A 27,524-nucleotide genomic window follows, 5' to 3' on the forward strand; every position below is an offset into this window, starting at 1 on the left:
CAGTGAATACTTTTCCTATGAAAAATATTGTATCATTTTAGGTAATAAAAAGTGATGATCTCTACTGTTATTGTCTACTCGTGTATATTTTTTGAGTTTTAAAAATTCATTTATACCATAAACTGTGGTTTTCATGTGGTGTTAGTTATAAATATATATTATTTGTATAAAAAATCATTTCCAGACATAACATACATGTTATTCCTTTAAAACCTGCTTTGATTAGTCACACTATAATAATAGAATATTATTATTACTTCATATTTTTTTTGCAGAGTATGGATGCACAAATTAGTGATTCAGTTTTGGAAGAAAATCCATTATCCTTGCCCATTAAAAAAGAAAGCACGCATGAAACAGGGCAACAAGAAGAATATTTATTTGTACATCTTGCCAAGACAGATGATGGTCTGTCAGTATTTAAACAAGTAAGATTTTTTCTTCTTTGTCTTGGTAAGTTAAAAACATAAAACCTAGTTATTATAAGAATTCTTAATTATTCTATTCATTATGATATTTTTATTTACATTTTATAGCCCACGTAACATTTTGCATTCATGTCTGACATGAGATATTTTGATATATAGTGTAAAAAACATTTATTAGTGCAGTATAGGGCGGTAAATAGCTTTGTTTAACAGATTGCATCTAACATTTTACGTTAGATAAACATTTTTTACAACAGTACATAACCAATAAAATACAGTAAGCAGATGCCGCATGCCTTAAACAAAGGTGATTAACATATTCATTTTATACCCACATTTAACATTTATACCCACTTTTAAAAGAGTACAAAGCTATCCCCTTGCCTTTATGAACCATGTTTAGTTACGAAAAACTTTGTTATCGGTTTCGATAATCCTTATTCTATGTCAATGCATTTTTGTTTCTAAACAAGGTTGATATGTTTTTTTATATTTACACCAACAACCTGTTTCTTTTACCAAACTATTTAGATTGTGGTTAAGCGCATTTTTCTATTCTATTAATTTACTTACAGTGCCTACAATATTTCACTTTTCTGGCACCATCATGTGCCAACATATTGAAAGGTTCCAGTTGAATATTATTATAGAAGTACTGAAATGGATGAGTTATTTCTATGAAAATCAATTTGTTTTATCATTGTAAGAAACATAGTAGATATATTTTTAATAGATGTTAATTATATAAAGATAATAAATTATTATTATTATTACTTTATGTTTTGTGCAGAGTATGGATGCACAAACTGATAGTTCATTTTTTGATGAAGATCCATTATCTTCCAGTATTAAACAAGAAATCAAGCATGAAACAGAGCGAACAGAACATTTGATTGCTACTGTTGTTATGACAGATGATAAACCGACAACATCTAGACAAGTAAGATATTTTCATTTACTTTTTGATGGTTTACCTAATATTTAGCATTCTTGTTTAACACTTTATATTTTAACTAAAATCTTAAAAAAGTGTTATCAAACTGTATGTGAAATGATAAAACCGTATTTGTAGAATTGACAAGTCACATGTCACTCCTGAAAACTCATGGCTTTTGATAAAGAATAAACATTCAGACAGTGGTTTTATATGAGGTTTCTTGTTTCTATCTTTATAGTGCCAAAATATACTGTTTCACATCACACAACAAACCTACTGAAATGCAGCTGATATATTCTTGCAAGTAAATTTATAATCTATTCACAGAAACCAGTTTTATAAAGAACATTGGTGTCCTCAGAGAAACTACTTCATTGTGTCTCTTATGGTACTGTAAATGTGGCATGGCCATAACAAATTCTGTGACATAACAAACTGTTTACTACCTCCCAATTGACAGCATATATATTTTTAATAGAAGTTAATTATATAAAGATAATAAATTATTATTATTATTACTTTATGTTTTGCTGCAGAGTATGGATGCACAAACTGATATTTAATTTGTTGATGAAGACCCATTATCTTTCAGTATTAAACAAGAAATCAAGCATAAAACAGAGCGAACAGAACATTTGATTGCTCCTGTTGCTATGACAGATGATAAACCGACAACATCTAGACAAGTAAGATATTTTCATTTACTTTTTGATGTATGTTATTTACCTACAAGAGTGAGTTACACATTTCTCAAGAATTGTTATAATGTTTCTAAATCACATATATTCAGATTCATACCACAAGTTTTTAATGCGATTTATAACCTGCTGAGGTATAAACTGAGTTATTTAAAAGATTCTTAAATGCGTTCTGATTTTAAGAAAACTCTATGAGCAACAAATAGATCTTTAAAAACATAACAAAATTAATGAACATGTGGCAATGACATTTAGTGTTAGCTAGTGAACATCACTTCAGGTCAATTATGGATGTGTTGTAGTATCAAAGCTACAGTTCATTGTGTCAAGGTTTATGAAAAACTCTTGCCCAATCTTGGCCTGTGATAAAAGAGTACAATAGCATCTTAGCCTTAATTAACACCTGAGATTCGAATTCAATAACACATCATTTAGAAAAAATTAGTTGATTATGAAGTTACTTATTTTTCTTCAACAGTCAACATTGATAAAATTTTGAGTAGTGATGAAAGCATCTCTTTATAAATAAATTCTATAAATTTCATTGTTAAGATCTCTAAAAGTGAAAGTGAAAAAAATAAAAACATCAAACATATTCTTGGAAATAGGCAGATTTCTATGTGCTTGTGTTTTTTTAAATGAAATCATATTCTACATATAAATTATTATTTTGATTAAATTTAATGTACTTGTCGTGATTGTTCAGTTCTCTGAAAGATAGTTGTAGAAGGTTCTCGTAAACTTTCTGTACAAAGAGATACTCTCATATTTTTCTGTTAAATTTTTCACTTTTCCACAATGTCTTCCGTGTAACACAGAAAATTAATGTAGTCAGGCATCACCAGAAACGGTATAATAAATTTAGATGTTTAGTTAATCGTTTGCTTCTCTTGAAATATTCACCCAAAAAATCAGTAATGTGTTTATTAATGGTGCATATGGGCTTATGAGAGGCTGCAGTTTTACAAGTTTTCATGTCAAATGTTACTATGCCAGTTAATTAAAAGGGAAAGACGCTTGTCAATTACAGTAGCTGAATAGTATGCTTGTGTTAAAAATACAGTATAACATTGAAATGTCATATGTCATATTATGCTAATCGATAAGTATCAACTCTGGCGTTTGTCAGTCGGATGCTTGTGTGACAGAGTTATAACTAGGGTCAGGTTAGGACACTCCTTTTTGACTCGTGTTCTTCTAATACTTCATGGAAGACAGCCTTATTTTATGTTACTGGTATCTTAACTCTTGAATTATCTTTTTACCTCTGAAAATGTTTTGATGCTGTAAAAATTAAATTTTCATTATTTATACAAGTGAATTGGCTTCCATTAATACTTAAAAAACATGCAATAACCTTTGTTTAATTTAGCATCGAAGTCTATATACCCAGTGAATACTTTACTTATGAAAAATATTGTATTATTTTAGGTAATAAAAAGTGATGATCTGTACTGTTATTGCATACTCATGTATATTTTTGGAAATTTAGAAATTCATTTATACCATAAACTCTGGTTTTTCATTATTATATGGTTAGTTATAAATATAGATTATTTGTATAAAAAATCATTTGCAGACATAACCGACACGTGTTAGTGCTTTAAAACCTGCTTTGATAGTCATACTATTATAATAGAATATTATTATTACTTCATTCTTTTTTTTGCAGAGTATGTATGCACAAACTAGTCATTCAGTTTTGGAAGAAAATACATTATCCTTGCCCATTAAAAACGAAAACACACATGAAAAAGGACAACAAGAATATTTGTTTGTACATCTTGCCAAGACAGATGATGGTGTGGCAATATTTAAACAAGTAAACTTTTTTCTTCTTTGTCTTGGTTTAAGTTAAAAACATAAAACCTAGTTAGAAGAATTCTTAATTATTCTATTCATTATGATATTTTTATTTACTGTTTATAGCCTACACATCATCATTTTGCATTTATATCTGGCTTGAGATATTTTGATTTATAGTCCAAAAAACATTTATTATTGGAGTATAGGGGAGCGGTAAATTGCTTTGTTTAACAGATTGCATCTAACATTTTACATTAGATAAACATTTTGTACAACAGTACATAAGAAATAAAATACAGTGAGCAGATGCCTCATGCCTTAAACAAAGTTGATTAACATATTCATTTTATACCCACATTTAACATTGTTTATAAAAAGTGTACAAAGCTATCCTTGCCTTCATGAACCATGTTTAGTTACAAGAAACTTTATTAAAGGTTTCGATAATGCTTATTCTATGTCACTGCATTTTTGTTTCCAAACTAGGTTGATGTTTTATTTTATATTTACACCAGCAACCTGTTTCTTTTACCAAACCATTTAGATTGTGGTTAGAAACCTTGTTGGTAAGAAATCGTTACGTATTTTTTGTGAAATTATAGACCCCCACCCGTGATGGCGTCAGACTTCCTAATTAGCAAATAGAAAATTAGTCGTGAACAATATGAGAGATATTCAGAATTATTCTGGAGGTGAAATACTTTGAAGTATTCTGAAACAAGTTTAATAAAAACATTAAACTTATTTATAGAAATAGGCAGATTTCGATGTGCTTGTGTTTTTTCAGTTGAAATCATATCCTACATATATATTAAATTTTTGATTAAGTTTGATGTACTGGTTGTGATTGTTCAATTGTCTAAAAGGTACTTGTAGAAGGTTCTCGTAAACTTTCTACAAGAAGAGATAATCTCATATTTAAAATTTTTAACTTTTCCACAATCGCTTCTTTGTAGTACAGAAAATTAATGCAGTCTGGCTTTACCAGAAACAGTGTAATAAATTTAGATCTTTAGTTAATCGTAAGCTTCTCCTGAAATTTTCATCCAAAAAATCTGTAATGTGTTTATTAATGGTTGGTTGATAATGGCATATGTGAGGCTGTAGTTTTACAAGCTTTTCATGTCAAATGTTACTATGACAGATTAATTAAAAGGAAAAGAAGCTTGTCAATTACTGTAGCCAAATCGAATAGTATGCTTATGTTAACAACACAGTGTAACATTGCAATGTCATGTCATATTATGCTAATCAATAACTATCGATTCTGGCATTTGTCAGTTCAAGGTGCTTGTTTGATGGAGTTATAAGTAGGATCTGGGTAGGACACTCCCTTTGGACTCCTGTTCTTCTAATAGATTGTGGAATACAGCCTTATTTTATGTTACTGGCATCTTAATTCTTTAATTATATTTTTACATGTGAAAATTTTTTGATTCTGTAAAAATTAAATTTTCTACTTTTATACAACTGAATTGGCTTCCATTATTACTTAAAAAAATGCAATAATCCTTTTTTAATTTAGCATCAATGTCTATGTACCTAGTGAAAACTTTTCTTTTACAAAAAATTGTACCATTGTAGGTAATAAAAAAACGATGACCTCTATTGTTATCGTTAATTAATTCTTAATTATTCGATTCATGATACGTAACATTTTGCATTCATGTCTGACATGAGATATTTTGATATATAGTGTAAAAGACATTTATTAGTGCTGTATAAAGGGTTAAATAGCTTTGTTTAACAGATTACATCTTAACATTTTACATTAGATAAAACATTTTGTACAACAAGACGTAACAAATATAATACAGTGAGCTGATGCCTCATGCCTTAAACAAAGGTGACTAACATATTCATTTTATACCCACATTTAACATTGTTTATGAAAATGTTTTAAAAGAGTAGAAAGCTATCCCTGCCTTTATGAAGGGTATCGATAATGCTTATTCTATGTCACAGCATTATTGTTTCCAAACAAGGTTGATGTGTTTTTTTTATATTTACACCAGGAACCTGTTTCTTTTACCAAACCATTTAGATTGTGGTTAAGCGCATTTTTCTATTGATCTATTAATTTATTGCCAGGGCCTACAATATTTCACTTTTCTGGCACTATCATGTGTGATTATATATTGAAAGGTTCCAGTTGAATATTATTATAGAAGTACTCAAATGGATGAGTTATTTCTATGAAAACCAATTTGTTTTATCATTGTCAGAAAAATAGTAGATATATTTTTAATAGATGTTAATTACATAAAGATAATAAATTATTATTATTATTATTTCTTTATGTTTTGCTGCAGAGTATGGATGCACAAACTGATAGTTCATTTTTTGATGAAGATCCATTATCTTTCAGTATTAAACAAGAAATCAAGCATGAAATAGAGCGAACAGAACATTTGATATCTCCTGTTGCTATGACAGATAATAAACCTACAACATCTAGACAAGTAAGATATTTTCATTTACTTTTTGATGGTTTACCTAATATTTAGCATTCTTGTTTAACATTAGATAATTTGATTAAAAGCTTAAAAAAGTGATACCAAACTGTATGTGAAATGATAAAAAGTTACGTGTAGGATTGTATGATTGACAAGTCACAAGTCGCTCCTGGAAACTCGTGGCTTTTGATGAAGAATAAACATTCCGAGCGTGGTTTTATATAAGGTCTCTTGTTTCTTTCCTGATAGTGTCAAAATATACTGTTCCTCATCACACAACAAACCTACTGAAATGCAGCTGATATATTCTTGCAAGTAAATTTATAATCTATTCACAGAAACCAGTTTTAAAAATAACATTGTTGTCCTCAGAGAAACTACTTCATTGTGTCTCTTATGGTACTGTAAATGTGGCATGGCTATAACAAATTCTGTGACATAACAAACTGTTTACTACCACCCAATTGACAGCATGTTGTATTATTACTGTTAAAATATCCATAAAACATAGAAATGAATAAACGTAAGTAATATTGTACTTCATACTATTCCTATTGGTCTTTGATAACAGCCATGAGGCTACTCTTCCAGGATCTATACTTCATGCATAGTTTTTAGTGTGGTATTTATTCTGAGCGTTCCTTGTGATTTTTAATCTGTTTTTATGCTATATTTCTCTAGGATTTTTCAGTATTCATTGATTAGAATGTTTTTTTCATGTGTTTTAAATTATATTCGGTAATTATAATAAAATGATTATACGATAGTAATAAGAGTATTGCATGATATAAATCTGAAAATTAGTAGAATGTATTGAAATGCCACTATTTTTTACAAAAAAAAATTGCCTCTTTGAAACCATGGAGTGCATCAGCTTTCTCAAAACAATTTCTTAGAGTTTCTTTTCACTGACATATTTAGAAAAGTTCTGTTTTAAGTACATGAACCAGGAGTATTGTCCACGTCCTTGACGAAATTGTTCATTAATTCTTGTTTTGATATGTAACAGAGTAGATACACATTTTTAGGCCATGGGTTTAGGCTGTTCTTTTCTAATAAAATGTTTTTTTCTGTCCCTAGTATCCCATTCACACAATAAACATCAGTAGTTTGTGTAACTAAGCTGCAGACCAAGAATAAATGCAATCATTTTCAAATCACCACAAATACTCCATTTTGAAACTGCATATTGAAGCTTTTCCAATATAGATTTAAAGTTTTCATAAGTTTCTTTCATAGTAGCAGAGTGGGCCACAGGTACTGATGGGAATTTATTGCCATTATGCAGAAGCACAGCTTTTAAACTAACTTTAGAGGAATCTATGATGAACAAGTGCCATTCTGTTGGGTTATGTTCATTACAAAGTGGCTGCATAAGAGAAGAAATGTCATTACAAAACACTAAGGCACTTTCTTCAGAAAAATAACTTTAAATTCAGAATGATTACGATAAATGCTACATATCGTATTCCTTTATAAGAAGATTCCATCCTTTTTGCCGGGAAGCAAGCATTCCAGATTGTTTTTTGGATACGTTAAATCTTTTATGAGTTCGTTAATTTTTACTTGAATCAGTAAATGAGGCTCAGATGACATGCTTTGTTCATAAGTTGTATTACCAGAATCTGTTTATTTTTCTTTCTTACGTCCACCAGACTCTGAGCTCCCTTCGTCTAATGTCACATGTTCTGGATACTTTGGTGTTGTCAATTCTTCGCAGTATGGATCTGTTCACATTGCAGATTGTAAGTTTGATTACAACACTGTATGTTTTGATTTTGATGTAATCCCTTTAATGTTTGTTAAGCAGAAATAACAGTCAAAAGAGTGATTTTTGGGTTCCCTCCAAATCATAGGAAGAGCTATGGCATGTGGCGCTTACATTTTTCCACACAGTGAGAAACCTAGAACATGATAAACAACAGATATATGGGACCCAGGCCCTTGTTTTCAAGTTCAAGAAAGTAAAGTGATTTAACTAATATAATACAGATTCCTTCTCCAGTATCTTAACATCAATTTTTTTTCATGAAAATATTTTTGAAAACGTTATTCAATAATTTGGAAAACTGCTGCCAGTGAACATTGCATTAATAATTTTGTAATCCGTAAATTTGTTAAAAAGAAGATACAGTTTGCACAAAACCCCTCAAAGAATGATAACAAGATAGAGATCAGATCTAAAAGTACTAGAGTAAAACTCAAAATTATAAAAATAATTTATTTACACACAGTAAAAAAAGTTTTTTAATGATTTCTCAATTGAAGTTGAAGCTTAACATATAATCATATAAACACATCACGAGGTAACCGAATTTTAATGAGTAGTAGTATTTTAAATCTAGTTTTAAAATAACTATTTTTTCTTACTTAGTTTTGTTAGAACCAAGGGTTTTGCAGAATTGTAAAACAGCTTATAGTAACAATGCTGAACATGTGCTCATCCAGTGAGGTGATTGCATAATCCCTTTTTCCGTTTATCCAACTGAGTTTTTTAAACACTAAACTAACCTGTGGTACATTGAGATGTTGTACTATACAATCCCTTAAGATTTACCCTAAATTTACAAAGAAGTATGATTAGCTCACAGAAGAAAGTAACTGAATACAACTTCACTTCTAAATTTCTTAAGGAAGCTCATCATGGGATACTTTTATCATGAGATTGATTTTGCAACTTCAAGTGCCAAATATCTCATGTAATGTTGCCAATAACGATGGTCAACATGATTTTTGACTCACGAGTACCAATAGGTGTATTTAATGCAGTTCTTTATGCTGTTTTCAAATATGTATTCGTAATTTCTCAATTACCTGCAGCTTCTTTGTTATTTTAATTTTTTTAAATATAAAAAAAATTTTTTTTTGTCAATTTTCAACTAAAAGATCATAGAAAATTATAAATATGATTGAATCAAATGAGCTAACTCAAATAGTAGTGTTGCTATTGTTGTGTAGATTTAGACGTGTATAAATATGTACAAATGTTACCTAGTGCAGCGTAGTCATCGGAACAATGCCAGTTATGAGATAGTAGTGAACCAGTAAACATGTCATTGTAAGTGCTTTGTGTGTTTGAATTATTGTGTATTACATATTTACAATTTTATTTCTTTTAATTAGTCGTTAGTTACAAAATGTCTAGAGTTTTTTAAATCATTTAACTTCTTTTTTTATGGATGTGGTGAAGTAATGCTCTAGTCCCAAAGGCGAAACCCTTACTCTGTTACTTAAAGTGTAATGAACTTTATTTTGGGTGTAAAGTCAAGACCAAACAAGGGCCCGGATCCCATATATCTGTTGTTTAGCATGTTCTAGGCTTCTCACTGTATGGAAAAATGCCACATGCGATTGTTAAATTTACTAAAATTACTCTTTTGACTAAATGATTTCTTACAAAAATTACAGGTGAATTTCTTCTCAACTGTATTAGTAGAGATAGATATGTGTTTTTAAATTACTCCGTCGAATAAACATTTTTTAGGAAAATTATATGTTACGTTTTTTGACAACATGAATAGTTAAGTGTGACTCTAAAGTAGATCTCTGAGTGAAAGACTCCTTACAAAAAACACATAACAAAAATTACTGTAGTTTAATTCTGTTAATATTAACTGAAAATAGAACCCTGGCAATAAGTGTAGATATTTTCCAAACTCATCCCCAGATTAAGATATTGGTCATTACATTTGTTCTTAAAACATCAAAGACAGAGAAGAGTAATAAGATCGGTTTATCATTTTTATTAGATATTCATCTACTGGAAGAATTGAATGAAATGAAAAATAAGAGAAAACAAGCTTAGTACTGGATGGGTGAGTCAAGTAAATAATGAAAGAATTATATACTGAAGGTCCAAAATTATATTAATTGACCATGAAGATGTCAAACAAATTATTTTAATTTCTCTTTAATACCTTCTGATGCACAAAAATGAGAGTGCCATGAGAAAAGCAGTGTATGATGAGATAAAACTTGAAATAATTGTATGTTATTTATCTACAAGATTGAGCTATACATTTCTAGAGAAATGTTATCATGTTTCTAAATCACATATATTCAGATACATATCACAAGTTTTTAATGCAATTTATAACCTGCTGAGGAATAATTTCTTAATTAAAAAATTCTTAAATTTGTTCTGATTTTAAGAGAACTCTATGAGCAACAACGTTAGATCATTAAAAACATAACAAAAGTAACATGTAGCAATGACATTTGGTGTTAGCTAGTGAACATCACTTCAGGTCAATTGTGGATTTGTTGTAGTATCAAAGCAACAGTTCATTGTGTCAAGGTTTGGGAAAAACTCTTGCCCAATTTTGGCCAGACAATGTGATAAAACAGCAGAATAGCATCTTAGCATGTAATTAACACCTGAGATCCAAATTCAATAACACATCATTCAAAAAAAATTAGTTGTTTATGAAGTTACTTATTTTTCTTTAACAGTCAACATTGATCAAATTTTGAGTAGTGATGAAAGCATCTCTATATAAATAAATTCTATAAATTTCATTGTTAAGATCTCTAAAAATGAAAGGGCCTTGGTCCAAGAGTGAAAGAAGCGTGTATTATTTACGTGTCGTAAGTATATTAATATAACTACATATAACATATGTCTATGTCTACATACTACATATGTCATATGTCATATTATGCTAATCGATAAGTATCAACTCTGGCGTTTTTCAGTAGGATGCTTGTGTGACAGAGTTATAACTAGGGTCAGGTTAGGACACACGTTCTTCTAATATTTGATGGCAGACAGCATTATTTTATGTTACTGGCATCTTAACTGTTGAATTATCTTTTTACATCTGAAAATTTTTTGATTCTGTAAAAATTAAATTTTCTTCTTTTATACAACTGAATTGGCTTCCATTAATACTTAAGAAAACTTGCAATAATCTTTGTTTAATTTAGCATCTATACCCATTACATCCCACATAATTATAATTATACCATTATAATTTAGTCTATATACCCAGTGAATACTTTTCTTATGAAAAATATTGTATCATTTTTGGTAATAAAAAATGATGACCGCTACTGTTATTATCTACTCATGTAAATTTTTTGGAGATTTAGAAATTCATTTATACCATAAACTGTGGTTTTCATGTGGTGTTAGTTATATAAATCTACAATATTTGTATAACAAGTCATTTCAATATGTAACTGACACAGGTTAATGTATTAAAACCCGCTTTGATATATAACAAGTCTTAAATTATTTTTAACAAAATAGTTAGCTCCAAGCTGTTGACTTCATCAGATTTTACGTTTCAGTAATATTTCATTTAACATGCTTATTTTAAGGTATAGTTTTGTAATAGAATATTAATATTACTTAATATTTTTTGCAGATTATGGATGCACAAACTAGTGATTCAGTTTTGGAAGAAAATCCATTATCCTTGCCCATTAAAAAAGAAGAACTGCAGGAATCTGTGCAAGAAGAACATTTTTTTGTACATCTTTCAAAGACAGATGATCGTCTGACAATATTTAAACAAGTAAGCTATTTTCTTCTTTACCTTGTTTTAAGTTAAAAACATAAAACCTAGTTATTGTAAGAATTCTTATTTATTCTGTTCATTATGTTATTTTTATTTATTGTTTATTGCTCACATATAATCATATTCCATTTATGTCTAGCTTGAGATATTTTGGTTTATGGTGTAAAAAACATTTTAGTAGAGTATAGGGCAATAAATAACTTTATTTAACAGATTGCATTAACATTTTATCAACAATACGTAACAAATAAAATACAGTGAGCAGGTGCCTCACGCCTTAAATGAAGGTGACTAACATAGTAATTTTATACCCACATTTAACATTGTTTATAAAAATGTTTTATAAGAATATAAAGCTATCCTTTCCTTTATGAACCTTGTTTACTTTGTTAGAGAAACTTTGTTATAGGTTTCGATAATTCTTATTCTATGGCATTTTTGTTTCCAAACAAGATTGATGTGTTTTTTATATTAATTTACTGCCAATACTTACAATATTTCACTTTTCTGGAACTATCATGTGTGATTATATATTGAAAGGTTCCAGTTGAATATTATTATAGAACTACTCATATGGATGAGTTATTTCTATGAAAACCAATTTGTTTTATCATTATAAGAAAAATAGATATATTTTTAATATATGTTATTTATATAAAGATAATAAATTATTATTATTATTACTTTGTTTTGCTGCAGAGTATGGATGCACAAACTGATAGTTCATTTTTTGATGAAGATCCATTATCTTCTAGTATTAAACAAGAAACCAAGCATGAAACAGAGCGAACAGAACATTTTATTTCTCCTGTTGCTATGGCAGATGATAAACTGACAACACCTAGACAAGTAACATATTTTCATTTACTTTTTGATGGTTTACCTAATATTTAGCATTCTTGTTTAACACTGGATATTTTGACTAAAACTTAAAAAAATGATACCAAACTGTATGTGAAATGATCAAAAGTATGTGTAGGATTGTATGATTGACAAGTCACTGAAAACTTGTTGCTTTTGAGTAAGAATAAACATTCCGTGCAAGGTTTTATATAAGGTTCTTGTTTCTTTCTTCATAGTGCCAAAATATACTGTTCCTAATCACACAACAAACCTACTGAAATGCAGTTGATATATTCTTGCAAGTAAATTTATAATCTTTTCACAGAAACCAGTTTTATGAAGAACAATGTTGTCCTCAGAGAAACTACTTCATTGTGTCTCTTATGGTACTGTAAATGTGGCACAGCCAGAACAAATTGTTTGTTTACCTCCCAACATGTTGCATTATTGCTGTTGAATCATCCATAAAACATAGAAATGAATAAATGTAGGAAATATTGTACTTCTTAATACTTCATGTATAGTTTTTAGTGTGGTATTTATGTGTTTTCTGAGGGATCCTTGGGTTTTTAATGTGGTTTTTTTGCGATTTCTCTATGGTTTTTCAGTACTCATTGATTAGAATCTTTTTTTCATGTGTATTAAATTATAATCGGTAATATAATAAAATGATTATTCAGTAGTAATATGACTATTGCATGATATAAATCTGAAAATTAGTAGAATATATTGAAATGCTACTATTTTTTAGCAAAAAAACATGCCTTTTTGAAGCCATGGAGGGTATCGGCTTCCTCAATACAAAGTTAATTTCTTAGAATTTCTTTTCACAGAGAATTGAATTCATATTTAAATGGTAGTATAACGTAAAATTTGTGCTTAAATAGTTGGCAGCTCACAAACATCCACTAGAAACTGTAGAAACCATCCCCAGTATTGAATTCACTTTGCACAGTCTCTGGCCAATAACTTTTGAATTGCTTTACATGGGAAAAGACTGTGCTTATTACAAATTGCCTTGTTGCAGTTGTTTTTCTGTTAAGCTAACTTTTGCACGGATTTGTTAAGACTACATCACGTAGTAGTCGATACGTCTTCATCAAGTACTTATGGTCTACCACTTCACTCATATTTCTTAACTGAACCAATCTCCCCAAAGTCTTCGATTAGTGTTCTTACGCTATATCGACCACTATACCTGGAAATCTAATAAAATACTAATCTTTCACTGTCTGTATATACTCCTTGTGCTTATGAAGATGTGTTAAATGAGAAATATTCACTGTTCAGTGTGCACATGGAAAGACAGCCTCAATCGTTTAAATATAATGAACAGACAGTGACAGGAAAGAATCATATCTTCTTTAGTTGAGACACATATACTTGTCGCAACATCCTGATCGGGTCATGGAAGCTAACTGCATTCAATACAGAATTACAAACCTTTGTAGAAAACATTACTATTATTAACACAGAATAAAATCCCTCAACCTATAATCATGTTTATGTCGGTATGTAGTTACTTTTCGAATGCACTGGATTATGAACTTCCTGTTAGAGCTCGCGCTTTAGAATGGTATATTTTCATCAAGTTGGATGGTACCAGTGAATTTAATTGACAGAATTTGATAACTGCTGAATATTTTGTCTACAAAGATGCTAATCTCGTTACTCAAAATTTTGTTACCAAAATAGCTGTGAAGAAAATATGTGTGGCTTTGTGTGAGTTGTAAACGGTGAGAAAAATTCAGTCTCCTTGTTTAAAAATTGACCATTAAATGCAAACAACTTAGTGATTGATTTGCCCTGTTAACCAATTTTAGAGATCTTAGCAATGAAATGTATATAATTTATTTATAAAGAGATGCTTTCATCATTACTCGAAATATGATCAATATTGACTGTTGAAGAAAAATAAGTAACTTCATAATCAACTAATTTTTCTAAATGGACACAATGAACTATAGCTTTGATACTGCAACAAATTCACAATTGATACGAAGTGATGTTAACTTTTTTTTTGTCTTCAGTCACTTGACTGGTTTGATGTAGCTCTCCAAGTTCCCCTATGTAGTGCTAGTCATTTCATTTCGGTATACCCCCTACATCCTGCATCCCTAACAGTTTGTTTTACATATTCGAAACATTGCCTGCCTACACAATTTTTTCCTTCTACCTGTACGTCCAATATTAAAGCGACTATTCCAGGTATTCTTAATATGTGGCCTATAAGTCTGTCTCTTCTTTTTGCTATATTTTTCCAAATGCTTCTTTCTTCATCTATTTGCCGCAAAACCTTTTCATTTGTCATTTTATCCACCGATTTGATTTTTAACATTCTCCTATAGGTACCCCATTTCAAAAGCTTTTTATCTTTCCTTCTCAGATACTCCAATTGTCAATGTTTCATTTCCATATAAAACGACACTCCAAATGTATACTATAAAAAATCTTTTCTTGTAATTTATATTAATTTTTAATGTAAACAAATTATGTTTCTGACGAAGGCTCGTTTCCCCTGTGCTATTTAGCATTTTATGTTGCTCCTGCTTCGTCAATTTTTAGTAATTCTACTTCGCAACTAACAAAATTCTTCTACCTCCATAATCTTTTCTCCTCCTATTTCCACATTCAGTGGTCCATCTTTGTTATTTTAACTACAATTCATTTCTTTCATTTTGTTCTTGTTTATTTTCATGCAGTATTTCTTGCATAGGACTTCATCTATGCCGTTCATTGTTTCTTCAAAATCCTTTTTATTCTGAGCTAGAATTACTATATCATCAGCAAATTGTAGCATCTTCATATTTTCACCTTGTACTGTTTCTCTGGATCTAAATTGTTCTTTAACATCATTAATTGCTAGTTATATGTAAAGATTAAAACGTAACGGTGATAGGGAACATCCTTGTCAGACTCTCTTTCTTATTACAGCTTATTTCTTATATTCTTCCATTATTATTGTTGCTGTTAGGTTCCTGTAAATATTAGCAATCATTCTTCTATCTCTGTATTTGAACCCTAATTTTTTAAATAGCTGAACATTTTATTCCAGTTTACATTATCGAATGGCTTTTCTAGGTCTTTAAATGCCAAGTATGTTGGTTTGTTTTTCTTTAATCTTTCTTCTACTATTAATCTGGGCCTAAAATTGCGTCACTTGTCCCTATACTTTTCCTGAAACCAAATTGGTCTTCTCCTAACACTTCCACTCTCCTCACAATTCTTCTGTACAGAATTCTTGTTAAGTTTTTGGTGCATGACTAGTTATTTAGTAATTCTACAGGTATTCTGTCTATTCCAGGTGCCGTTCTGCCATTCAAATCTCTTAATGCTTTCTAAAATTCAGATCTCAGTATTGTTTCTCCCCTTTCATTCTCTTCAACTTCCTCTTCTTCCTCTGTAACAATTTTCTAATTAATTTCCTCCGTATAACTCTTCAATATATCCCACCCACCTATCGACTTTACCTTTCATATTATAAATCTGTGTACCATCTTTGGTTTCTTCTTCCACGTTTCTTTAATCCATTCTTCTTTCGCTAGTTCACTTCTGCTGATTAAAGAATTTCCTTTATAACATTCACCCATTCTTCTTCTACATTTTCTGCTTTATCGTTTTTACTGAGACCTCTTGCGATGTCCTTTTCAAAAATCCTCTTACCTCCTCTTCATCAAGCTTCTCTAAATTCCACCGATTCATCTGACTCCTTTTCTTCAGGTTTTTAAACCCCAACCTACATGTCATTATCACCAAATTAAGGTCGCTATCAATGTCTGCTCCAGGGTAAGTTTTGCAGTCAGTGAGTTGATTTCTAAATCTTTGCTTAACCATGATATAATCTATCTGATACCTTGCAGTATCGCTTTGCTTTTTCCGTGTGTATATTCTTCTAATATGATTTTTAAACTGGATGTTGGCAACTACTAAATTATACTTTGTGTAAAACTCTGTAAGTCGGTCCCCTCTTTCATTCCTTTTGCCCAGCCCGTATTCACCCACTATATTTCCTTCCTTGCCTCTTGCAATGCTTGCATTCCAGTCTCCTATCTGTTATTAAATTTTCATCTCCTTCTATGTATTTAATTGCTTTGTCAATTTCTTTGTATACACACTACTTCATCATCATCGTGGGCGCTTGTAGGCATATAGATGTTAACAATCATTGTCTGTTTAAGTTTTGATTTTATCCTTATTACAATGATTCTAATTAGAACTAGTTTACCTCCGGAATATTTTACCAAGGAAGATGCCTCCATCATTGCTATACGAAAATGCAGAGAGCTACATTTTCTTGGAAAAAAAGCTGCTGTAGTTTTCCATTGGTTTCAGTTCGCAGTATTCAGAGGACTGAGTACTGCTGATATGACTGATAGGACTGAGTGATGTTGATATGACCATTTAAGTCGTCCTGACCTACACCCTTAACAACTACTGAAAGAGCTGCTGCCCTCATTCAGGAATCATTCCTTAGTTTGGCTCTCAAGAGATACCTCTCTGATATGGTTGCACCTTCGGTCCAGCTACTTTGTATCACTGAGCACTCAAGCCCCCATACCAACATCAAGGGTCTCATGTTCGTAGAGAGAGATGTTCACTAGCTAAGCTAAATGTCATTTCTGCATGTTAATTAATTTTGTTATGTTTTTAAAGATCTAAAGTTTGTTGCTCATAGATTTATCTTAAAATCAGAACACATTTAAGAATCTTTTAAATAAGACCAATCATTCTTCAGCAGGTTATAAATTGCATTAAACACTTGTAGTATGAAACTGAATATACGTGATTTAGAAACATGATAACATTTCTAGAGAAATGTGTAGCTCACTCTTGTAGGTAAATAACACAATTATTTCATTCAAGTTTAATCTCAGCAGACATTGTTTTTCTCATGGCACTCTCATTTTTGTGTATCAGAATGTATTAAAGAGAAATTAAAATCTTTGTTTGACATTTTCATGATCTACTAATATAATTTTGGATCTTCAGGATATAATTCTTTCATTATTAACTTGACTCACCCATCCAGTCCTAAACCTGTTTTCTCTTATTTTTCACTTCATTCAATTCTTCCAGTGGATTAATATCTAATGAAAGTGATAAACTGATCTTATTACTCTTCTCTGTGTTTGATTTTTTAAGAACAAATGTAATGACCAATATCTTAATCCGTGGATGAGTTTGGAAAATACCTACACTTATTGTCAGGTTTCTATTTTCAGTTAATTTAAACAGAAATAAACTACAGTAATTATTTTTAAATTTGTTTTTTTTTTATTCTGCATTATGAAATTGCTTGTTGACTGACCAGTTTTAATTTCTGCGCAATGTAGCATATAGTTTGATTGTGTTACATTTTGTCCTCTATTTTAACTACTAATACAAATGAAATTTTTATTTTTGCTACTCTGAAACAAACATATTGTGCTTGCTTAAATATGAACATAAGATATTTAATATTAAAGTATAAGTTGTCAATTTGTAGTTGGAATTATTAAAAATAAAAAATTTTCCGACAGACTTTTAAGTTAACAGTTACATTTTTTTTTTAGAATCTTATTGAAGAGGTTATCGATGATGTGGAGGAAAGAATTACTGAAAGTAGTTTTCAGAGATCAAAATGTGTGGTTTGCAATGAATTAAAATATAAGTGCATATGTGATAATGCCAGCGATGAAGAATATGATGATTTCAACACTTTTTCTTTTAACGAAAAGTGCCTGCAAATTACAGAAAAACCTGTTAAAGAAAGGAATGTCATATCTTCTCATCTTCCTATTCACACATGTGTTTTTTGTAAGGAGTCTTTCACTCAGGGATCTACATTAGAGTCACACTTATCTATTCATGTTGTCAAAAAAAACTTAAAATGTAATTTTTCTAAAAAAATGTTTATTCGACACAGTAAGTTAAAATCACATATCTCTACTAATACAGATGAGAAAAAATACACTTGTAATTTTTGTAACAAAACATTTAGTCGAAAGGGTAATTTATTAACACATCTCTCAATTCATACTGGTGATAAGAACTTCACTTGTAATTTTTGTAAGAAAATGTTTAATCATAGCAGTAATTTAAAAGCACATCTCTCTATTCATACTGGTGAGAAGAAATTCACTTGTAATTTTTGTAAGAAAACATTTAGTCAAAAGAGTAGTTTAAAAAGTCATCTCTCTATTCATACTGGTGAGAAGAAATTCACTTGTAATTTTTGTAAAAAAACTTTTAGACTTAGCAGTCATTTAAAAAGACATCTCTCTATTCATACTGGTGAGAAGAAATTCACTTGTAATTTTTGTAAGAAAACATTTAATCGAAGGGATAATTTAAAAATACATCTTTCTATTCATATTGGTTAGAAAAATTTTACATGTAATTTTTATCTATAAACTTTTACACAAAAGTTAAATAAGGTTGACAGAGTGGTATAAATTATCTCTATTTAGTATAGGGTCTTTGCAGTTTGTAGCTATTTTCTTTTTCTTTTGTCATTGCATATACACTATTATTAAAACTAATTATTTTATACATAAGATGATTTGGAATGATTTATATAATGTATGTATAATTCTTTTAATAAAAAAACTTTTTAATAACTTGTTTATTAAATGATTCATATTTCCTTGTTTTCAGTTTGTCTAAGAAATATGGAGACATGTAGGACAAATTTGTGAATACATTTATGGTTATTGAAAATTAACTTTTTGAGACCACATGCAAGATTTTTTTTCGATAAACTTCTAAAATTTTTCCATCAACACCATAAACCCTACACTATAGAACTTCCATGGTTTCTATTCACCAACTTTTGGTTTATGGCTTATGGTTTCACAGACCTTTTTTGAAACTAATTTAACACCATTCAGGGTGTTGTTGCAGAGACTGAGACAAATTATATGCTAACGGTATTATGTACAGCTATATGGTGGACGCATCAGAACCTTACAGTCAAGTTCTCTCAATTGTTGACAGGTTGTTAAAGATGTATGTGGTGTGGCAGTTAACACCGTGTCGTATGAAGTCCTTTCTGTTGACCAATTGAGGTCGTTTCTTTTGAATTGCTAGGTGCAATAACTTAATTGTCAACACTACAGGTCTGAGTCTGTCATACTGCCTGGCAGCAGCAGCTTGTGATGCACAGTGCCGTTCAAGTCTCGCTAAACACACAGCATAATCTTCCTGGTCATCAGCGTGGGCTTTGCCACAGACTATGGAGTTTCTCTTCACTTCAGTCACAATGTTTTTCGCACGTTGTTTTCTTAATTTTTAAGCTTCCATGTTGTCAAAATTAAAGACTTCTTACAGGGGATCTTTCATTTGTACAAATTCACATTTAAAATTTATATTTTAAATACTGGTCTCGTTCGTACCCCGTGTTTTATTTCTATCGAAATAATTATTTACTTTTAAAAAAAAGACATTTAAAATCAAACACAAAAAAATAAATAGATGTATAAACTATATTTATACTTGCATTTTTAAAATCAAAGGCGTTTAAACTTTTAATACCAAATTTAAAGAAAGAGAAATTAGATTCTTAACGATTCAGAAAATTGCACCTCGATTATTCTGATAAGTAGAAATAATGATAAAGATAGATTTCTAAAAATTTTTATAATTCATTTTTTTTATTTTTAACGAGCTGATAAACTGCATTTGAAACACCGAAACACAAAATTTGAGTTTAATAATATTAACGTATTTATCTGAGTATTGAGAGTATGAAATAACCCCTCCTCATCGTTTACGCAAAACATTTCATGGGATAAACCGTTTTAAATAGTTCTAGGTATGTCAAAATGAATAAACAGAATTGTCACATGGTTATTATTGCTTGACTTGCAGTAAATAGTTTATGTTCAGCTTATGGTTTTTTGAGAAAAATATAATACATACAGATACACACCAATTTAAAAAGTTATTTTATATAATACATATGCATTTGAAAAGCAGATAATAATTAAATAATATTAAAGCCTTTTGTTTTAACGTGATTATAATTTATTTTAAACAAAAAATTTTGCAGCAAGATCTTCTAATAAAATGTTATTACAAAAATTTATTTTTATTGAAATCCTTAAATTGTATTCATAACAATCTGTAGACAATCAGGAAAATGTATTGGGATTTGGGAAAAGGTTTCATACTACTCTTCTGATAGATTATTTCGGGATCGAAAATATTCTTTAAAGATTAATCAATACAAAACTGCATTATTAATTTTAGCTATAACATAAAAAAAATTTGTTTTTATTGTATAAAATTAGGGTATTTTTAAAAACTGTGAGAAAAATATGATTAAATTCTTTAATTTCTAAAATTTCAGAAAACATTTTTCTTCACTTCTTATTTTTATGTAATATTTAGTTAATCCTGTTTCTAACTTACTAGAAATTGTATAACTCGTTGAAAGGATGCTGATTTGTATACCCAGTCCATGAAGCGCTGAATACATCATCTACTTTTGAACGGCATTGTCTTGCTGATACGTGAAAGTAAATTCGGTTCAGCGAAGAAGGTATGGAAAAAATACTTCAGGCCTCGTTTATTTTAGTAAGCCTGGCACATGATGTTTGTAATTATCAGGAACGGCGACGTAATTTTTAGAGGTGATTTTTCCTGTGTCAGGTTGCCGATAATCATTTTAATTACGATACCCGTTATAACGGGTACCGACTTAAGAGAACCGCTAACGACTAAACTCAGTCGCCGCATGTAACATTTTACGAATGAAATGAACGAGTTAAATTAAATTCTACAACTACATTAGCAAAAGTTTATATATTTACCAAATTTTTACAAAACACGTTCGAAATAAGCGGTCCGACGGAAGCATGCATCTTTGTGCTCGAAAGAGCATATTGAGAGACGCGTGACGCAAAATGTTGTTGAAAATTCGTTTTCAGTTCATCGATAATGTGGAGGATTTGGTTCGTAAACTCTTTCCTTGAAAAAGCCCAAAACGAAAATCTGAAGAGAAATCCGGCAAACGCTGAATCCATCGACCTCTACTGACAATTCGTTCTTTTACACACAAAAAACCGCACGAACGCGAGCTAGTGAATTTTTTTTATGTTTCTCCGTCGTATTTGAAGAAGCCGTCCCCTTTTCACCATTTGTTAACCGATAGTAGAAATCGACAAAAATTGTACGGACAGTCCGGTCGCAAAATATAGTGCTGTTCGATATCAGAATCGTATCATACACCGAATTTCTCATCATGAAATGGACGAATAAAAATCCGGTGTCGCTTTTCAGTCATCCTGTACCTTCTTTTCTTTTTTTTCTGTTTAGCCTCCGGTAACTACCGTTTAGATAATACTTCAGAGGATGAATGAAGATGATATGTATGACTGTAAATGAAGTGTAGTCTTGTACATTCTCAGTTCGATCATTACTGAGATGTCTAGTCATCCTATACCTGGTGCCAATCGAATTAACACGCCCGGTTAAATGAAAGCGTGTTTCGACCGACATGAAATTGAGTCTATTTCTTCATCGATAATGTTTTTTAAACGCCGGACAGAACAATTAAAACTTTTCAGTTTCTATTCTAATAGATTTTTGCAAAATTGTTACACGATACGATTTCAAATTAAAATCGTGAAGAATCTTACGGCAAGATCTGCATTTTTTAACGCTTTGTTGTGATAATTTATATATAAATGTTTTCCGACAGGCAGAAATTCTTTGAATATCAGCTTTTGCCTCCGGAATCGTTCATTTTGTTTTGCCTTTGAAACCTATCCCGTTGAACGTTACTTTTTAAACAAATCGCGTACGCTATTCTGCTGGGCTACTGGCATTCGGAAATCTTTCCGCGATTATTTGACGCGTTTCCTGAAAGGATCCAGAACGCACTTACCGATTCCCTTTAAAACCTCTTCCCTCGACCGAATAAGGCGTTTTAGAAAAATACAACTGTAAAGAACGAAACTATACAGCACTGAACCACGAACGGTTTGCAACCGACAGTTAACAGACGTAAACATCTGATTCTTTTTCAGTTCAATTCGATGTTTAACTTTAGATGTTTTAACAATTCGATGTTTTAACTTAGAAGCCTATCGCTTCTAATGCGCATGCTCTCTTTCTCTTCTTCGCCCGAGTTTAGCCGTTCATCTCTGTTCATACTCCTGTTCGACCCGGTTGAAAAAACATCTGATTTTTTTTCAACCGTTTATATTTTTTTATTTGGGCCTACTCAATTTCGTAAGATTTTTTTACTTTACATAATCAGAAGACGATTTTTTCTAAATGTTTATCGGTATTATTTTTTTAAATCATTAGTTTTTACGTAAGTAGATATTTTATAAGCACTTTTAAAAAAGTATATTTTGTTTTTAAAATTATAAACATGAGCTGCAGAAAAAGAATTGCGTCTGGACTTGCTTTTCCGAAGCAAGCCCTGGAAAAGCTTTGTGTAATCTTTGCCGTAGTTCATTATCCTGTGCCGGTGGGACGACTAGTAATCTATCTCGTCATATTAAAGTTAAACACCCAGGAGTTGATATTCCAAGACAAAAAAATCCTTGTCCTGATTATGTTTCAGAAATGCATTATAATTTAAATCCTACTACGTCTACTGCGACTGAACCAAATGAATCGCAGCAATTAGCCCTTAAATTAACAAAACTTGTTGAATCGCCTAATCCTTCTTCTGTGCATCCAATAACATCTTTGTCCTCAATAAACAGAAAAATACAACAGTTGTCCCTTACTTTGTTACAAAACCTGTTCCTCAGAGTAAAAGCCGAGCGTTAGATATTCAATTAATTAGGTTAATAACTAAAGAATATCAACCTATTTCACTCGTTGAGGATGAAGAATTCAAGAAGTTTGTTCGTACGTTAAACCCTGGGTATTCGCTTCCTTGTCGGAAAATAATTACAACTAGTTTAATTCCACAATTATACGATAGAATTTCTTGTGAGATTCGTAAGTCATTATATAATATAGAAGCATGCGCAATAACCACTGACAGTTGGACATCAGTTTCAAATAATAATTATACGGCTATCCATTTCATTGATCGTGATTGCAATTTAAAAACCCAGTTACTTACTTGTATGGAAATCTGCAGTCAACATACGGCTGAAAACATTGCCATTGAATTACAAGATAAATTCAATGAATGGGCTATTACTGACAAAATAGGAGCGGTTGTTAGTTACAATGCAGCAAATTTAACAGCTGCTACTTGCAATTGTCGGCTACGCCATAATCCTTGCTTAGCGCATACAATTAATTTGATTGTCCAAGCAGCAGTGTCTGAAGTAAAAGCAATTGTGGTAAAATCGAAGGTAATTGTTGAATTCTTTAAACGACGTTCTCAATAAACTGTCACTATTTCAAAAATGTGTTATTAACTTTCACGGTAAAAAGAAAAAATAAAGAACTTTTTTCAAAAGTGTCTCATTCATGATAATGATTTAAAAACCCTCATAATGAAGAAAAAATTATATTTGTAAATTTTGTCAGAAAAGTTTTAATCAAAGTTCTACTTTAAAATTACATTTAAATATTCATATAAAAATAAAGATATACTTGTAACTTTTGTCAAAAGTTATTTAATCTCAGAGATTTTAAAGACATATCTTAATACTCATACAAAAGAGGAAAAATTATGTTTGTAACTTTTATGAAAAGTCATTTAATCGTAAAAACAATTTAAAGAGACATAATAATACTCATACGAAAAAGAAAAATTATGTTTGAAACCTCTGTTAAAAGGTTTTTTATCAACCTTCTTATTTAAAGATACACCTTAACATTCATACAAAAGAGAAAAATTATGTTTGTAACTTCTGCCAAAAGGTTTTTTATCAACCTTCTAGTTTAAAGGCGCATCTTAATATTCATACAAAAGAGAAAAATTATGTTTGCAACTTTTGTCAGAAGTCTTTTAATCGAAGTTCTGCTTTAAAATTGCATTTAAATATTCATAAAGAGAAAAATTATGTTTGTAACTTCTGCCAAAAGGGTTTCATTCATCTTTGTAATTTAAAGAGGCATATTAATTTACACCAAGAGAAAAAATAACATTTGACAAAAATTTTTAATGAGAGTTACACTTTGATTAAGGAGAAATTGATTAGGGAGAAACAAAATTTTTATAATTTAACATTAGATTTTTCTTATTTTTGTACCACCATTCTCATTGATGTAATACACCAATACTGCATCAGAGGATGAGATGAAATAGCAATTTTTACACTGTGAAAAATAACATACCTCACCTGAATTTGAACCCAGGACATCGGGATTAAAGAGCGAGACACTAGAACTCTCACCACAGAGGCCAGCCTAGGTTATAAACTTCTTAAAAAAAAAGTAGATTTTTCTATTACTCTGGTATATTTACTTTTGTTAGGGGGTTAAAATGAAAAAAAAACAGAGTGCTGGGTGAAAGGTCATCTAGGGGGCCCTCCTCTTAGAGGCAAGGCATAAAGGAAGACCAGAGTCCCAGGTGGAGGTCCCTCTGCTTAGAGGCAAGGCATTAGGAAAGACCCAGTCCCGGCCTACCACATGGTACCCCGTGCTTGGAAAGACATAGCCGGGTCCAGCATGGTCACTCGGGAGGTTAGAGACAAAGGCACTTTTGGGACTGAGTCGTGCTTCGCCAGTCTAGGTCTGGTCCCGAGGGGAAGGGATGAAAAAAAAAAGACTAAGACACTACTGCACAATCATTTCATTGGAAGCTCTATATCCAACTTAACATCTGACATTTGACAACAAACTTCTAATTAACAAAAAATGAATACTCAGAAAAAGTCTTTCAGCCCATCAAAGACAGAAAAGAAGACACAATAAGGAATGAACTATACATAAACATGGAGAAAATATCAGATTTAATCAGAAAAAAGAATCGCCTTTTATGGTCATCTACAAAGAATTAACCCCAATAGGCTATTTATACACTTTAAAAATCTAGAAACTAATAACAACTGAAACAGAGAAACTGAAAAAGACATAGAAGAAATGAAAATAATACAAGAAGACATCAAAGAACATTTACTACAAGCAAGAATTGCAAAATATTTCAGGTTTCCAGGAGAGAAAAAAACCATAGAAGAAATATTTCTTACCTGGACAGAAGAAAAATGTAAAATACTGGAAAATAATAAAGGAGATATGGAAGAAACAGAAACTGAAAAAAGAAATAACATGTACATAAAAGCAATTTGATTAAACAAGCGAGTTTAAAACTACAAATCAATCAAAAATAAATTTTGTAACTTATGACATCAAATATTGATATTAGTTATTTAACCCGCTTGTGTGTGATTAGGGGTGAAGATTGAATAAGTAGACGAATCCATATTGAGTTTATGTAGTATTTATTCATTTGTAGAATACATTTTTGATTAGATATATCTGGTAGTCTTGTTTGTTGTAGTTTGATTTCAGTTTAGTAATAACACATTGAATATTAATAATACAGAGTACTTGAAGTATATTGAATTGAATTAACGTAAATGAATGATTGAATAACTAAATGCATTGTGTGTTACCGTCCCACTACACCATCTAGCAACTTGTGCCACACCCCTGGTAACAAAGAAAAAGTGAACGCGTCTGGTCAGCCCTAGCGGCGTGAGATGTAACTACAACAACAAGCTACCATTACAATATTTTGAATAAGAAAACATGATATTAAAACTTAACACCCCTTAACGGTTTTTGATGAAACTACTCGTCATTAGAAATAGCTGATGAACTTCGAATTGTGAATTGTACCAAGAAGTGGCAGAGCGGGTCGGAAGAACTAATGCCATCTCTTATATTAACATTTAAGCTCCCAGTAATACCGAGAGCATTAAAATCTTGCTCGAAGATGGAGGTCCGTGCTCGATGTACTCAAGAAGGCCAAAATGACACAGACTGCCATGCGGATGAAAAATATGTGATCTATAGTGGTTCACACACAGCCCGCTCTCGAGACTGCCCAATTTTTAAAGAGGAAAAGGCGATTTTCAGACTTTCTACCGAGCACAAGCTATCTTTTCTGGCTGCATGCAGAGAATACAGAAAAAACTTAAATTCACAGAACCTTGTTAATTCAGATGTATCTTTTGCCACTGCTGCGTCAAAACAAGCTCCCATGAATTTAGGTATTCAGCAGTGTGGATCCTGCAATAAGCTGAAAAAACTTGTTCAGATGTTATCTGGTCAGGTCGCTTCACTTAAGGCCACTATTTCAGAGCTGAGGAAAATGAACAATAAGTCGTTAGTCACAGTTAGTGAATCCAATTGTGTGATCCTTCTTGTCGTAAAATTCTTCATGAATTAAAATTGAAAACATACCGCATTATAACTGTGACACAACTGAAGGAGACAGACAAACTGAAATGACTTGATTATTGCAACCGGCTTCTCGAAAACATTATTGGCAACAGTATTAGAGACAATATTAATTCACAGATCACGAAGTACTAAATGGCAAGGAATCCTCACAATGTATTCAAGCGTTCCCCTTCACGATGAGAAGATTGGTCTTACATACTGTTTCCGGTTATTGTATAGTGGGAACAATATTTTTTGACCAGACCGTCAATACACAAGTTACCTTGCAATTTTCAAAAAATTCTATGCACAAGTAACTGATAATGAAAAAGAATACTTTCAAAAAGATGGAGTAACTTGTCACACATAAAACATTCTGAAGGTGAACATTTAACAAAAAATCAACACAAATGACAACATTTTGAATCAGACAACACTCAATATGAACAGTTGAGCACAAAAGTGCATCGATGTCCAGGGTGGCCATTTTAAACATCTTTTGTAACAATAAGGTATATAAATGCAACATTTAAATTACGTTTTAT

General features: G+C 30.9%; 1 protein-coding gene across 1 annotated transcript in view; it reads left to right on the top strand.

The window, feature by feature from the left end:
* Positions 1-23,457, top strand: part of LOC142332813 (uncharacterized) — a 33,468-nt gene extending 10,011 nt beyond the window's left edge. Inside the window, exons 6-13 of the mRNA XM_075379428.1 lie at positions 276-428; positions 1,219-1,368; positions 3,736-3,885; positions 6,182-6,331; positions 11,695-11,844; positions 12,547-12,696; positions 18,243-18,879; positions 23,246-23,457. Of these exons, the coding sequence (XP_075235543.1) occupies positions 276-428; positions 1,219-1,368; positions 3,736-3,885; positions 6,182-6,331; positions 11,695-11,844; positions 12,547-12,696; positions 18,243-18,879; positions 23,246-23,457 (1,752 nt within the window). The remainder of the gene's footprint in view (positions 1-275; positions 429-1,218; positions 1,369-3,735; positions 3,886-6,181; positions 6,332-11,694; positions 11,845-12,546; positions 12,697-18,242; positions 18,880-23,245) is intronic.
* Positions 23,458-27,524: the final 4,067 nt, after the last annotated feature.

This window comes from Lycorma delicatula, chromosome 12 (assembly GCF_047948215.1).
Source record: "Lycorma delicatula isolate Av1 chromosome 12, ASM4794821v1, whole genome shotgun sequence".
Lineage (NCBI taxonomy): Eukaryota > Metazoa > Arthropoda > Insecta > Hemiptera > Fulgoridae > Lycorma > Lycorma delicatula.